Source organism: Pelodiscus sinensis, chromosome 4 (assembly GCF_049634645.1).
Source record: "Pelodiscus sinensis isolate JC-2024 chromosome 4, ASM4963464v1, whole genome shotgun sequence".
NCBI classification, from domain to species: domain Eukaryota; kingdom Metazoa; phylum Chordata; order Testudines; family Trionychidae; genus Pelodiscus; species Pelodiscus sinensis.
The window spans coordinates 121219815-121232902 of NC_134714.1; the positions used below are offsets into that span (position 1 = coordinate 121219815).

The following is a 13088-nucleotide window of genomic DNA, read 5'->3' on the forward strand; positions in this document are numbered from 1 at the left end:
GCTGCACTGGCACTAGGGCTGGGAGTTCCCCGGGTGCGTGGCAGAGCAGAAGCTGATTGGTGTGCAGAGGTCTCAGAGCAGCCCCACCACAGAAAAGAGAAGACTGAGAGGGGACATGGTAGCGGTTTTCAGGTATCTAAATGGTGTTACATGGAGGAGGGAGAAAAATTGTTCTCCTTGACCTCTGATGACAGGACAAGAAGCAATGGGCTTAAACTGCAGCAAGAGAGGTTTAGGTTGGACATTAGGAAAAACTTCCTGTCAGGGTGGGTAAACACTGGAATAAATTGCCTAGGGAGGTTGTAGAATATCCATCACTGGAGATATTTAAGATCAGTTTGGACAGACATCCATCAGGGATGATCTAGATCAGGGTGGGCAAAAGGGCCTCTGTGGGCTGGATCCGGCCCGCCAAGTATGTTGATCCGGCCGGTGGAGGCCCTGCTGCTGCCCCGCCTCCAGGCCAACCAGGGCCTGGGGGCAGGGGAGCGGTGTGAAACTTCCTTCGCCCTGTCCTGGCCCTGCGAGGAGCCCCGCCTCTTCCCATTTAGGCCCCACCCCTTCCTGTTTAGGCACCGCCCCTTCCAGGGTGGCCCGGGGATACTTCAAAAATTTCTGAAGTGGCTCCCGGGCAAAAATTATTGCCCACCTTGATCTAGATGGTGCTTGGTCCTGCCATGAGGGCAGGGGACTGGACTTGATGACGTGTCGAGGTCCCGTCTAGTTCTAGTGTTCTGTGAAGAAGGAGATCAGGTTGGTCTGGCACAATCTACCTATTTACAGCCATGCTGCTTTTTTATCCCATTTATCATTAAACTCTATGGGTATGTCTACACTGCAGCATTATTTCAGAATAATGGACGTTATTTCGAAATAATGGCAAGCTGGAGGACTTCTTACCCCAACTCCTGTAACCTTCATTTTGCAAGGAGTAAGGGAAGTTGGAAGAAGAGTGCTTTTCCTGCTGTGTAGACAGTGCCTAAAGCAGAATTAAGCTATTTTGACATAGCTGAAGTTGCATAGCTTAATTCGACTTTTGCCCTGCTGTGTAGATGTGCCCTAAATTCATAACTACTATTTTCTTTCAAAATCTGTTCTAAAACTTTGCATATGATTGAGGTCAAATTAACAGACCTGTAGGTTCCTCGATCACTTTCCTCCCCTGGCATCCTTAGGATCTGACTGGTACCGAACCAGAGAATTTACTGAACCACAGGAGGTCAATATTGTCTAGTAGCATAACCAACATTTCCACTGCTTACTTGGCTTGTAGAAGGCAGTTAGGGGTAAATTAGAACTAAACAACAGCACAGAACACAGAGCCTGCCTGGACTGGTGGCTGTAAACAAACTTTATGGGACTGCAGGAAACATGGCTACACCCATAATAAGTGGACATGTGGCTAACTAAAATCATGCTGGATCATGAATGTTGCTGTATCAGAGAGTGCTGGACTATAGAGGTTCAACTTGTACTCATGGAAGTTGAGCTGTAGATGGAATTAGCAAACATCTGCCCTATGAGCAAGAGGTAATAAAAGCCCTCTGTGGTGAGATTAATAAGGAGCACTGACAACCTTAATAGCAATTCTTTATTTGGGCTCCTGCCAGCCAACCCCACTGTAGCCTCCAGCTCCAGGGTGATGCCCAAGCATGCCCTTTTTGTGATCTCTCAACTATCATGGATCCTCAGCGGAACATGCTTCCAGATGAGGCAGGAAAGGGCTTTTGGTTAAGATACTGGAGTAAAACTCAGAAAATCTGGGTACAATTTCCAGCTGCGCCACAGACTTCCTGTCTGACCTCAGGCATGTTATTTAAATCAGTCCCCAAACTATGCAACGGGGATAATATCACAGCCTGTCTCCCAATCTTTGTCTGTTTTGTCTATTAGACAATGTCCTTCAGAGCCGAGTTTGTCTTTTGATAGAAACATATACAGGGCCTAGAACAAGCTCACTGTGTTTGGGGACCCTCCAGGCTACTGGAATAGGAAGTAACTATTACAGACACTCTATAAGAAGTGGGCTGTGCCCACGAAAGCTCATGATACCATTTACATGTTTTGTTAGTCTATAAAGTGCTACCAGACCATTTTTTCTATAAAGGAACAGGGATTTATTTTTTGTTTTGCAATTTTTTATTATAAAGATCAATACCCTTGGGAGTTTAAAATCAATAGCAAATAAGGACAATTATCTAAATAATTTGCTGCATACAAAACATATATTCAACAGGCCTGGAAATTTGGGGGAGGAGAGGCATCCAAGGAAGGAAGTGTTTCTAGAGCAGGGGTGGGCAATAAGTGCCCTGAGTACTGGATGTGGCTTGTCAGGATGAGCCCCTGGCGGGCCTCAGACACTTTGTTTACCTGAGGATCTGCAGGTACCGCTTGTGGCTCCAATAGGCTGGGGTTCACCGTTCCTGGCCAATGGGAGCTGTGGAAGAGGTGCAGACCTGCAAGCCTCTTAGCTCTGGTCTATGCTAGGGAGTTATTTCAAAATAACTCCCCTTATTTCAAAATAATAAGCAGAGCGTTCAGACTATCAAGCCCATTATTTCAAAATCTGTACTCCTGCTTTCCTTGGCGAATAAGCTTATCTCAAAATAGTTATTTTGGGAGTTATGTTGTAATAAGTCCACCCCTGTTCTAGGACATAGGTACCTTTAAAGAACACAGCTGTAACAAGGCAGCATACCAGGCATTGATGCTCATTCCACAGTTCCTGGCATAGCACTCAGGCATGCCAAAGACTTGATTCCTGCACCACCATCTGCATCAGTGCAATCTCTTCTTTAGAAACACCAGGTCTGTTCCAAACCCCACTGAAGACTTAAATGGATTTAGATCAGGCCCATGGAGGAAAGCAGGGGGTTGGCCCTAAATAAACTCATTGCTCTTACCCCTTTCCTTTATCTCCATTGTCTATAGCAGGGGTCTGAAATATATAGCTCTTGAACCACATATGGCTCGGTATGGAACAAACATGGCTCTTTTGTCATTCCCAAAATACATGCAACTTTTTAAATTAAAATGAAAAAAATCAAAATTTAAAAAATGCAAAATTACTCATGTAGCTGGCAGGTGTGCGTGAACCTGGATTTGACCAGTTATGCTGTAAACTTCAAATGTGCAAAAAGATGCAGCAGCAGAAGCCCCATTTAATAAAGTCTGTGAATACGTTTCATTGATGCTATTATTAATCATGTAAATTATTAATAATATTAAGTTATACATTTTCAGTCATGCAAATGGGCCTTCTTATGAGGCTCTTTGTTGACCACTTGTTCTGAATTTTGACATAGTTTGGCTCTTTGGTTTGAAAAATTTGCCAACCCCTGATCTACGGAATATTCGTCCAGCAGCAGCACCATGGGCTGGGCTACTGCTCTGGAGGAAGTACATTTCGCGCTGTCTATGGACCTGCAAATAGCTGAACAAGAGATAAAACTACAAGGAAAATTGCTTGAAATTGCACATCAAAGCTCAAACAGAGGGGCCCCTCTGGAAATCCATTTTAAACAGCTTAATCCAAAAGCCGATACATCAGTTGCTGATTTAAACATCTGCCTGACAGGCAGGGCAAGCAGGACCAATGATCTTCCAGCCTGTTGCACATAGATCATGGGAGAAAGCATGTGGTAAATACACTAACTCATGAGGCTCCCCAGGGTAGCACAGGCAGACTCTTGTGCCTGTTCTGAACTGGTACTGGGCACTATGAGTTAGGCAGGAGGAATCAGCCAGCAATACAATTATTCCCAATCAACTGACAATTTGGGGTGTTTTTTCAAAGCTCCAAGAGGCCCAGTGTTACTTGGGAATTTCACCTTTCACTGAAAAAACAGGCTTTTGGCCTGCACGGTTATGGAGAAAGCCCTGGGAATATCCTTTATCAAAACTTCAAAACAAACACACAAAAAACAAAACTAGAGGGTAAATAAAAGAATCCCACATGATTTTAAAAAGACACAAGATTTTGGTGGGGCTGGACTCACGAATTCTAAAGGGACAAGCAGTCCTGTGGCTTCTTATAGACTAACAGATTTATTGGAGCATAAGCTTTCGTGGGCAAAGACCCACTTCAAAATTATAAAGGCTTCCTTTTATTCTATATTATTTTGTAAGTAAACATCTTGTGAATACCTCACTTTCAGAATATGATTTGAAGAAGTGGGTCTGCCCCATGAAAGCTCATCACCTAATAAACCATCTTGTTAGTTTTTAAAGTGCTACATGACTGCTTTTTTTGTTTCACCTGTAGAAGACAGGCCTGGGAACTCTGCTGGAGACAAACTCTGCTAACACTGAAACTTATGTTCTCATCACCTACTAGCCCTCTTTTGTCCTCTGATTGCAGATAAGTGTCCACTCCATTTAAGTGGTTTTTATTGTTTTTAAAGCATGTGTCAATCTCCTCTGTTTAACAATCTGTCTCACCTTGCATTGAGCTGCCACACCTACACATCTGCATTGCTGCAACTGTGAAGGCCTTTCCTGTACTGACAGGAGAGCTTCTCCCTTGATATAGGTAGCCCACCTCCCTCAGAGGTCCATCACAGGAGAGTCTTCTCATTCATTTAGTGCTGTGCACATCAAGGGCTAGGTCTGTTTAACTGGATTGCTCAAGGGTGTGGACTTTTCACACCCCTAAGTGACAGAGTTATACTCACTTAATTTCCTAGTGTAGGTCAGGTATCAGAGGAGAATCTTTCCCAGACTGGAAGAAGAGCTTCTTCCACCAACAGAAGTTGGTCCAAATTAAAGATATTAACTCACCTGCCTTGTCTCTCCTACATGCAAGATGCAGAGGTCTCCCTGTCAGTACTAGGAGAATGGGTGCCCCTTGGCTGGGCAGGAAGATATAACACAGAGTCAGAACTGAGGTGCATTATCAGTATTGTGGGCTCAGAACAGACCTTGTCTACATTGGCAAGTTTTGTCACCGAAACATCCCTTTTTAATGACAAAACCTGGGAAGTGTTCACATTGCAATGTGACAAGTCACAACAAGCACCCAGTTTTGGCAGCAAAAAACTTCCAGCTCGGTGAGGGGTTTTTGTCTCTCCCCTCCTGTTACAGTAGACAGTCATGTAGTTAAGCGCATAAGTAGCTCTGCTGCAATGCGTGATGTCCTACGCACATTGAACACAACATGGGAGAGAAGTCTGGGATCCAGGATTTCTCACAGCAGATGCTGGAGTACCAGGCAGCAAGGACTGTCATTCAAGTGGCATGAAAGTAAGTCGAAAGCTTGGTGAGGGCTGGGAAGCAAAGAGGTGCCTGATGGGCCATTTTTCACATTCCCAAACTAGCACTATGTTGTGAATTCCCACAGTGCTTAGCGACTGAAGGAGATGCCAGACATTGTGGGATGCTTCCCCACATTGCTTTGCTTTTTCTGTTGACTGGGCAGCTAACCATAAAATGTGGACAATGGGTGGCAGAAAAACAGGTTTGGCGAGTTTTCAGTTTGGGACTTTTGCATATCAACTGCACTTTTGTCACCAAACCTTTCCAGGGTAGATATAGCCGTAGGTCTAGGTGGAGGTGCATTGGCAGAGCTGTTGAGAGGCCCAGCATATACATAGCAGGGCTTGCTGCAGATTTGGAGTGAGGTACATTGGAAGAAGGGCCTTACCTGCCTACATATGTTGGGCACCTTTGGAAATTTTACTTGGAACAGAAAGTACAATACAGTGGCATACCAATCTAGCACTGCCACATCCTGTCATACAGAGCGGATTTACTCCAGCCTTTCCCCTCTAAACTAAATTTGAGACACTTCACCTCCCATAAGCCTGCCTTCCAGGACCTGTACAATTCAGGACAAGTAGCAGTTTTTAGTCTGGGTCTCCCATTTGTCCCTATGGCAAGCTCTCATGTGAGCATATGTCTCTGGGGCCACCAGAGCAGATCTATTTTGATGCCAGCTGAAGGGTACATACCAGAAAGAACCTCTGCATCTTGACAGCTCATCACAGCAGGGAACTGTTTGTGCCAGACTGACCCACTTGCAATGTTGCCTGGGACCAGGGAAAGCTTCTGGGTTTGCCCTGTGTGTCAAGGGGCACAAAGTTTAGGACACCAAGAGGGCAACTGAGTCTAAATTTATTTCAAGCTGATCTAAGTGCAAGCACCCACTGAATTGCTCTGAAAAGCCAATGCCTACTAAACACTTGCCTGACAAGCTTTCCCCTGGCTACCTCCACCATTTGTTACAGTGTCATTCACTAGATAGCCAGGAGGAGACAGGACACTGAAGGGATAATTGACACAAACCTGTAATTAAAAGATAGATCCAACACCCCTCCTTAGAGCTGCTTCTTTGCTAGTCAGTGGCCCTGTGAGATGCACCTTTGTATTGTGTATGCTACTTACTGTATGTCAAATACTTTTCATCTTCAAAGATTTCTGAAACATTTAATTAACTTATTTTCCACCCTCCAATCATGTTGGGAATTAGCATCCCCGCATTACACTTGGCGGGGAAATGAGCATAGAAAAATTTAAGTGACTTGCCTGAGGCCTGAGTGGGAGTGGTATTAGTGCCAAGAATAAAAAACAACTCTCACCTGGCTTCCAATCTTATGTTCAGGCATCACAAAACCATCCATGACATTTTCAACCTCATCTGGACAGACGACTTGAACTCCTCTGGATTTCCATAACTTCAGTAAGAGCCACCCATCAATGACATACACTCTATAGTAGGGCTGGGGATCTTTTTGGGTCAGGGGCTACTGTCTCAGAAAAATTAGCTGGGTGCCACATAAAACAAAAGAAAACACCTTCACAGATGTGGCCCCCAACTGAAAAGCAGGGCAAAAAAAGACTTTCCCCTCAAACTGCAGCCCCATGAAGGAGGTGCTGAGACTCAGAGCTTACCACCAGGGCTTGATTAACTCTTCTGGAGGCAAAATCACCACACTTGCCTTCACAGATCCAGTCAGCCATCCTGACTACACCAAGAAGCCTGTTATCTGCAGCCAGGCATTCTGATACCACAGCCTGTGCCCCAAGAAGAAGTCCAAGCCAATTGCAACCCTATTCACTGAACAAACACGCCTCTAGTTGTCACCTGCCACTCCACACTGGAAGCCAGGCAATATAACATCAGACAGTTAGAACCAATATTCAATGGGAACTGCATTGTGAAAGAAATCTGTCCTGAACTCTCATTTCTGGCCTTCAATCAACCCCCACCTCATCATCGGAAGCTCCCGACAGACCAAGCAGGACATATACATTCAAAGTGGCACCAGCCCCTGACAGAAGAAGAGCTGGAAATCCTGCAGTTATATCTCCACTGCTACAACGATCAATACCTGCTTCACAACACACCTCTCAAGATCCTACAAATGCCTATCACACAGCATGTAGTGCACCTGAACCTGTGCTCTTAAATTAATTTGCACATGGGTGGTCAGTGCAGCTCGGGCTGGAGGAGTCAGACCCCCAGCCCTACTTACAGCTTCATCCCCTTTGCTAAGTCTCCACCCACACCATGGGGAGGGGAGGAGGCAGGGCAGTGCTCTGAGTGTGCCCCTCCCACACCATGGGGAGGGGAAGAGATGGGAGCAACACTCTGCCCCCAGAACGCTTACAGCAGGTGTTCTGGGGGCATAGTGTGGGTGGGGCCATACCTGGAGGTTTGGGAAGGCAAAGCCTTCACAGAATCACAGAATACAAGAACTGGAAGGGACTTTGAGACATCATCAAGTCCACTGTCCTGCCCTCACAGCAGAACAAATCTTTCCCGCACCTAGGCTACCAGATGCCCATGAATTTTCAAAGGAAATGAGAAAAGACAAGCACCACCTCCCTGTGGCGGTGGGTGAATACTTTTCACAAAGCAATCGCTGTGTATGGGACCTATCAATCCTTATTCTCAAAGGAAACCTGCACAACATCTTCAAAGACAAGTCTGGAAGCTTAAATTCATAATTTTGCTAGTTACTAAAAATCATGGACTGAACAGATATGGACACTGGATTCATGGCTTATTACAACAATCTGAAACCCACTTAACACACCCCTCTACTTCCCAATCATCTCCCTCCCTCTCCAAGATTTCTAAAGTATAATTGGGCCACTTCACCTTGAATAGACACAAGGGCTGTGTCTAGACTGGCCAGTTTTTCTGGAAAATCAGCCGCTTTTGCGGAAAAACTTGCCAGCTGTCTACACTGGCCGCTTGAATTTCCGCAAAAGCACTGACTTCCTACTGTAAGAAATCAGTGCTTCTTGCGGAAATACTATTCTGCTCCCGTTCAGGCAAAAGTCCCTTTTGCGCAAAGCTTTTGTGCAAAAGGGCCAGTGTAGACAGCTCAGATTTGTTTTCCGTAAGAAAGCACCGATCGCGAAAATGGCAATTGGGGCTTTTTTGCGGAAAAACACGTCTAGATTGGCACGGACGATTTTCTGCAAAAAGTGCTTTTGCGGAAAAGCGTCCGTGCCAATCTAGACGCTCTGTTCCGAAAATGCTTTTAACGGAAAACTTTTCCGTTAAAAGCATTTCCAGAAAATCTTGCCAATCTAGACGCAGCCAAGGTGGGTGAGGCAGTATCTTTTACAGGGCAAACTTCTGCTGGTGAAAACAGACAAACTTTCAGCCTATCCAGAGCCAGACCATAAGAAGAGCCTACCTTTCCGCCCTGGGCACATGCACGGCTGTGCCGCCCTTTGCGTGCCCGGACACCTATCTCCTACTTAAGCCAGACAGCAATTCATGAACTGAGTGAAGACAGGCCTTCGAGACCTCTGGTGCACATGGGGCTGAGCTTTTAGATGGCCTCTTAGCATGCCTACCAGAATTGATGCCATTCAAGATCTGGCTGAAAAAAGTGATGCTAACCTTAGAGCCCTCCCCTGGGATGTGGGAGACCTTGTGCCATTCTCCCATCTCTGGCCAAGGGGAGGAGAAACTATTCGACAGGGGTCCCCACCGTCACAGGAGACTGCACTAACCACTGAGCCATGGCTTATTCTAACATAGGGCTCCCTCAAAGGCTCCTGTTGACGCTGTTCCACTGGGGATAAATAAGAAAATGAGTGGGCTCAAGAGCGGGGGTGACCTAGTCCATAGCTTAAGAGCCCCTCCTGAGAGTAGGGAGGCCACAGGATCAGTCCCCGGGTTCCAAACACTCTCTTCAACAAGAGACTCAGTGGCGCTGGGCTCCCACCCTTCGGTTTTATGTGAAGCAAGACTAGCGCCTCACTTGCTCCCATGAGAAACCACTTAGACACCAAATTCCAGCCACTCTGCGACCCAGAATTCACATCCACACCTCTTACTCCTCAGCATTTCCCCTGGGCTAGCTTAGCAACTCCTCACCTTTCTTGGACAGCTCTGTCTCTCCCCATATATTGGCTAGGGAGCCTAGGACCCGGAACTCAGCTTAGCTGAGCAACACCCTCATTTGCTAGGCACCTGAAAGTGAAATGTTGTAATGTTCAGCACTGCAAGGCTTAAACCTCCCCGTGGAACCCACCCCGAGTACCAGCAACAGGAACCAGGCTTTTTTTGCTTCAGGAAAAAATAAGCATGCACAGTACAGAGGCATCACAATACCTAGGAAGCCAATCTCCTAGTGTACAGATTTGTTTTATTTGTAATTTTGTCCATACGCCTGAGGAAGCCTTGTTAAAAAGGAGAGAGGAAACACTCCTTTCTTTGCCCCTTAATCAGACAAATTGGAAAGGGCCCTGACAGACAACTGCAAATAATGGGTCAATTTACCAGAGCAATCACTGGGTGTCAGATCCCCCTGATTAGATGCTGCACTGACAGAGCCGGTGCTAGCCCCAGTAGCAGTCTCTTGGATATTTTCAGTTAACACTTTCCCTTCTTCTCACCATCTCCAATGGCCCCAGTCTGAGCCAGCCAGCTGCTCCTGTCTAGAAAGTGTGCGTCAAGCTTTGCCCATGTTTGCAGGTACCCTGCACCCCTCCACCTCAGCTTCTCCACCTATAAAATGGGAGTGGTAATGACCAACTCTGTAAAGCACTTTAAGATTGTGCCGATGAGGAGCTCTATGTATCAGTGCCCTTCCCCCCAAGCATTGCAGAGCCAGTGCTGTCACTGCAGCCCCTCCCCCCACCAAATCTAGTAGGCTGGGCCACCCTAGGCTCGGATGTGCAAGGGGAACGTGGGGAGCGTCTTTCTCCTTTGGGGCCACATCAGTGAGGGTTTTTTGTTTGTTTTTGTTTTGTTTCTCAGTTGTGTGCCCCCCCCCCGACTCATTTTTCTGTGGGTCAGTGGCCCCTAACCCAAAAAGGTTCCCTCACCCTGTTGTAAGAGGCTAGGTTCTATTACAAGAGCAGAGGTATGATCTGGAGTGGGAGGCAGGCAAAGATAGAAATCCTATTGCCACTCGGGTCCGCCTTCCTCCAGGAGAAATAACAGACTGACGTGCCAGAGACCAAGGATCAGGAACTGACCTTGAGCCTCCTTGGGGTTGGAGCATCATGGGGATGGCTGCAGCCTCAAGAAGATGAAACTGGATTCAGCAGACAGTGCTGTTTTGAAGTAGCACCTACGCAGCCTGAAAGTAACCACATGGTAGAGAGAGACGGCCACGCTGGCTACAGGTGCTGCAATGAACAGAAGCACAGGGCAGGAAGACAGCCTTAAAAACAAGGGCAGGTTGAAAACTCTAGGCTCTCCTGTAGATGCAGCTAAGTAGCAACTGGAGCCCCCATTCTCTATAGCTTACATTAGCCTATTTAGATTGGGGGGCCCCAAATTCTGGAACTGACCAGTGCTTGAAGATCCATGCACCCAGGGAAAGCAGAGTTTCCTGAGCAAGTGTCAGGAACATCTGCATTTCATTAAAAAAGGGGGCTGGGGTCTCTAGCCTTTCAGGTTGCCAAACTCACCTTCCAAATGGCTATTGCTATGCTGCCACAACACATCAGCAATATCACACAAGGCAACAAATCATAGACCAGACTAACAGGGCTACATTTCTATCACTATGCCTCACATGGTTACCATTAGAATAGTCATAATGACCACACACCTCTTTTGGTAATGTGCAATTAATCAGGACTTCTCCAGGCCATTGGCTCCTCATTAGCACTTAAATCATCTCGTGACAAATCATTCCACCTCAATCACCAGTGCTACAAACCGACAAGTGTCAACTCCTCCAATCAATAGCATACATCCTCATTAACCCTTGTTGTTATAATCATCATTTGCCAAAGATATTTACATCAGGCAATCAGCACAAGGAACAAGTCAAACCAACTTTCTCATTGAGAGACAGTGTGTTTATTCCATAAAATACCAGAAAAGACAAATTATTGAGTGATTCGCTGAGATGGCCTTTCTTCTCTTGTGCTAGTTTCCCCAGTTAAAAGGAACATAACAGACACATACAGAGTTGAAATTCCTGCTTACTGCCTGGAATGGATTTGTAGCTCGGTCTCAGATTACTTTACAATGCTGCCCCAACTTGAAATTCAGCAGATTTTACCTGTTTGACCCAGCAGGAAAACGAAGTAAATCCTAATTAAATAAAGTGGTCAGGGTCTATCTTGGTTTGTTTAAGAACACTTTTGCTAAACTCAAACATTAAAAACACTAGGGCTGTGTCTAGACTGGCAAGTTTTTCGACAAAAGCAGCTGCTTTTGCGGAAAAACTTGCCAGCTGTCTACACTGGCCGCTTGAATTTCCGCAAGAACACTGACTTCCTACTGTCTGAAATCAGTGCTTCTTGCGGAAATGCTATGCTGCTCCCGTTCGGGCAAAAGTCCTTTTGCTCAAAAGGGCCAGTGTAGACAGCTCAGAGTTGTTTTGCGCAAAAAAGTCCCGATCACGAAAATGGTGATCGGGGTTTTTTTGCGGAAAAGCGTCTGTGCCAATCTAGACGCTTTTTTCCGCAAATGCTTTTAACGGAAAACTTTTCCATTAAAAGCATTTGCGGAAAATAATGCCAGTCTAGACGTAGCCTAAGAGTCAGGCCTTACAATCATGACATTTAAAAAAACCACTTATGCTGGACTCCATTCATTAACCATCTGGCTTCTGAGCCATCAGAGTCCAATAGAGTCACATTCTGAAGCTCTTCTCTTTTTGTTTATAAACAAACAAACAAACAAAAAAGACTCATAATCAGAAAACTCCAGATGCTGGGTTCCTAAGAAACTTATCAAATATTATGGATAGGGCCCTACAAATTCACTGTCCATTTTGGTCAATTTCACAGTCACAGAATTTTAAAAATGATAACTGTCATGATTTACTATGTTTAAATCTGAAATTTTACCGTGTTGTAATTGTAGGGGTCCTGACCCAAAAAGCAATTGTTTGGGGGGGTCACAAGGCTATTGTATGGGAGTTGCAGTACTGCTACCCTTACTTCTGTACAGCCACTGGCAACAACATTTTCTTAAGAGCTGGGCAGCTGGATAGCAGCGGCTGCTGGCCAGGAATTCAGCTCTGAAGGCAAAGCTACCACCAGATGCAGCACAGAAGAAAGGAGGGCATGGAATGGTATCGCCATCCTTGATTCTGTGCAGCTGCCTACAGAGCTGGGCTGTTAGTCAGCAGCCACCACTCCCTGGCCTCCCAGCTCTGAAAGCAGCAGTACAGAAGTAAAGGCAACATGGGTGTGGTATTGCCACCCTTACTTTTGCACTGTTGCTTGCAGCATGCCTTCAGTGTTGGGCACCTAGCCAATATTACAACCACTGCTTTCCAGGTGCACAGTTCTGAAGGCAGCACAGAAGTAAAGCTAGCAGTACCCTGACCCTCCTAAAATAACCTTATGATCCCCCTTTTGGATCAGAGCCTCCAACTGAGTAAAGCTGGTCTCTTCCATGAAATCTGTACAGTACAAGGTAAAAGCACACAAAAGGCAAGATTTCATGGGAGGACACCAGATTTCACAGACTGTGATGCATTTTGCATGTCTGTGAATTTGGTAGATGCCTAATTATGAGACATGTAATAAAAGTTGAGAGCCTTGGCAACGCTGCGTGAAACACTTTTCTTTTGTTAAAATACCACTGAGGAAAAGAAGCCATTTAAAATAAGTGATAGATGAGTCATTTAGTACTAAGCAAAGATAAGGTGATA

At 45.7% G+C, this 13088-nt stretch overlaps 1 protein-coding gene across 16 annotated transcripts in view; it reads right to left on the reverse strand.

Annotated features, from left to right (window-relative positions):
• Nucleotides 1-13088, reverse strand: part of RASSF7 (Ras association domain family member 7) — a 124311-nt gene that overhangs the window by 88849 nt on the left and 22374 nt on the right. For 5 of the 16 annotated variants that reach the window (XM_075928278.1, XM_075928279.1, XM_075928280.1 and 2 more), the window contains exon 4: nt 5949-6056. The exons of 4 other annotated variants lie outside the window; for them this stretch is intronic. In XM_075928278.1, coding sequence (XP_075784393.1) covers nt 5949-6056 — 108 coding nt within the window. Of the gene's footprint in view, nt 1-5948; nt 6057-9337; nt 9434-10443; nt 10488-13088 lie in introns of those variants that run through there. 7 more of the 16 variants (XM_075928284.1, XM_075928286.1, XM_075928285.1 and 4 more) reach the window with 3 other exon arrangements.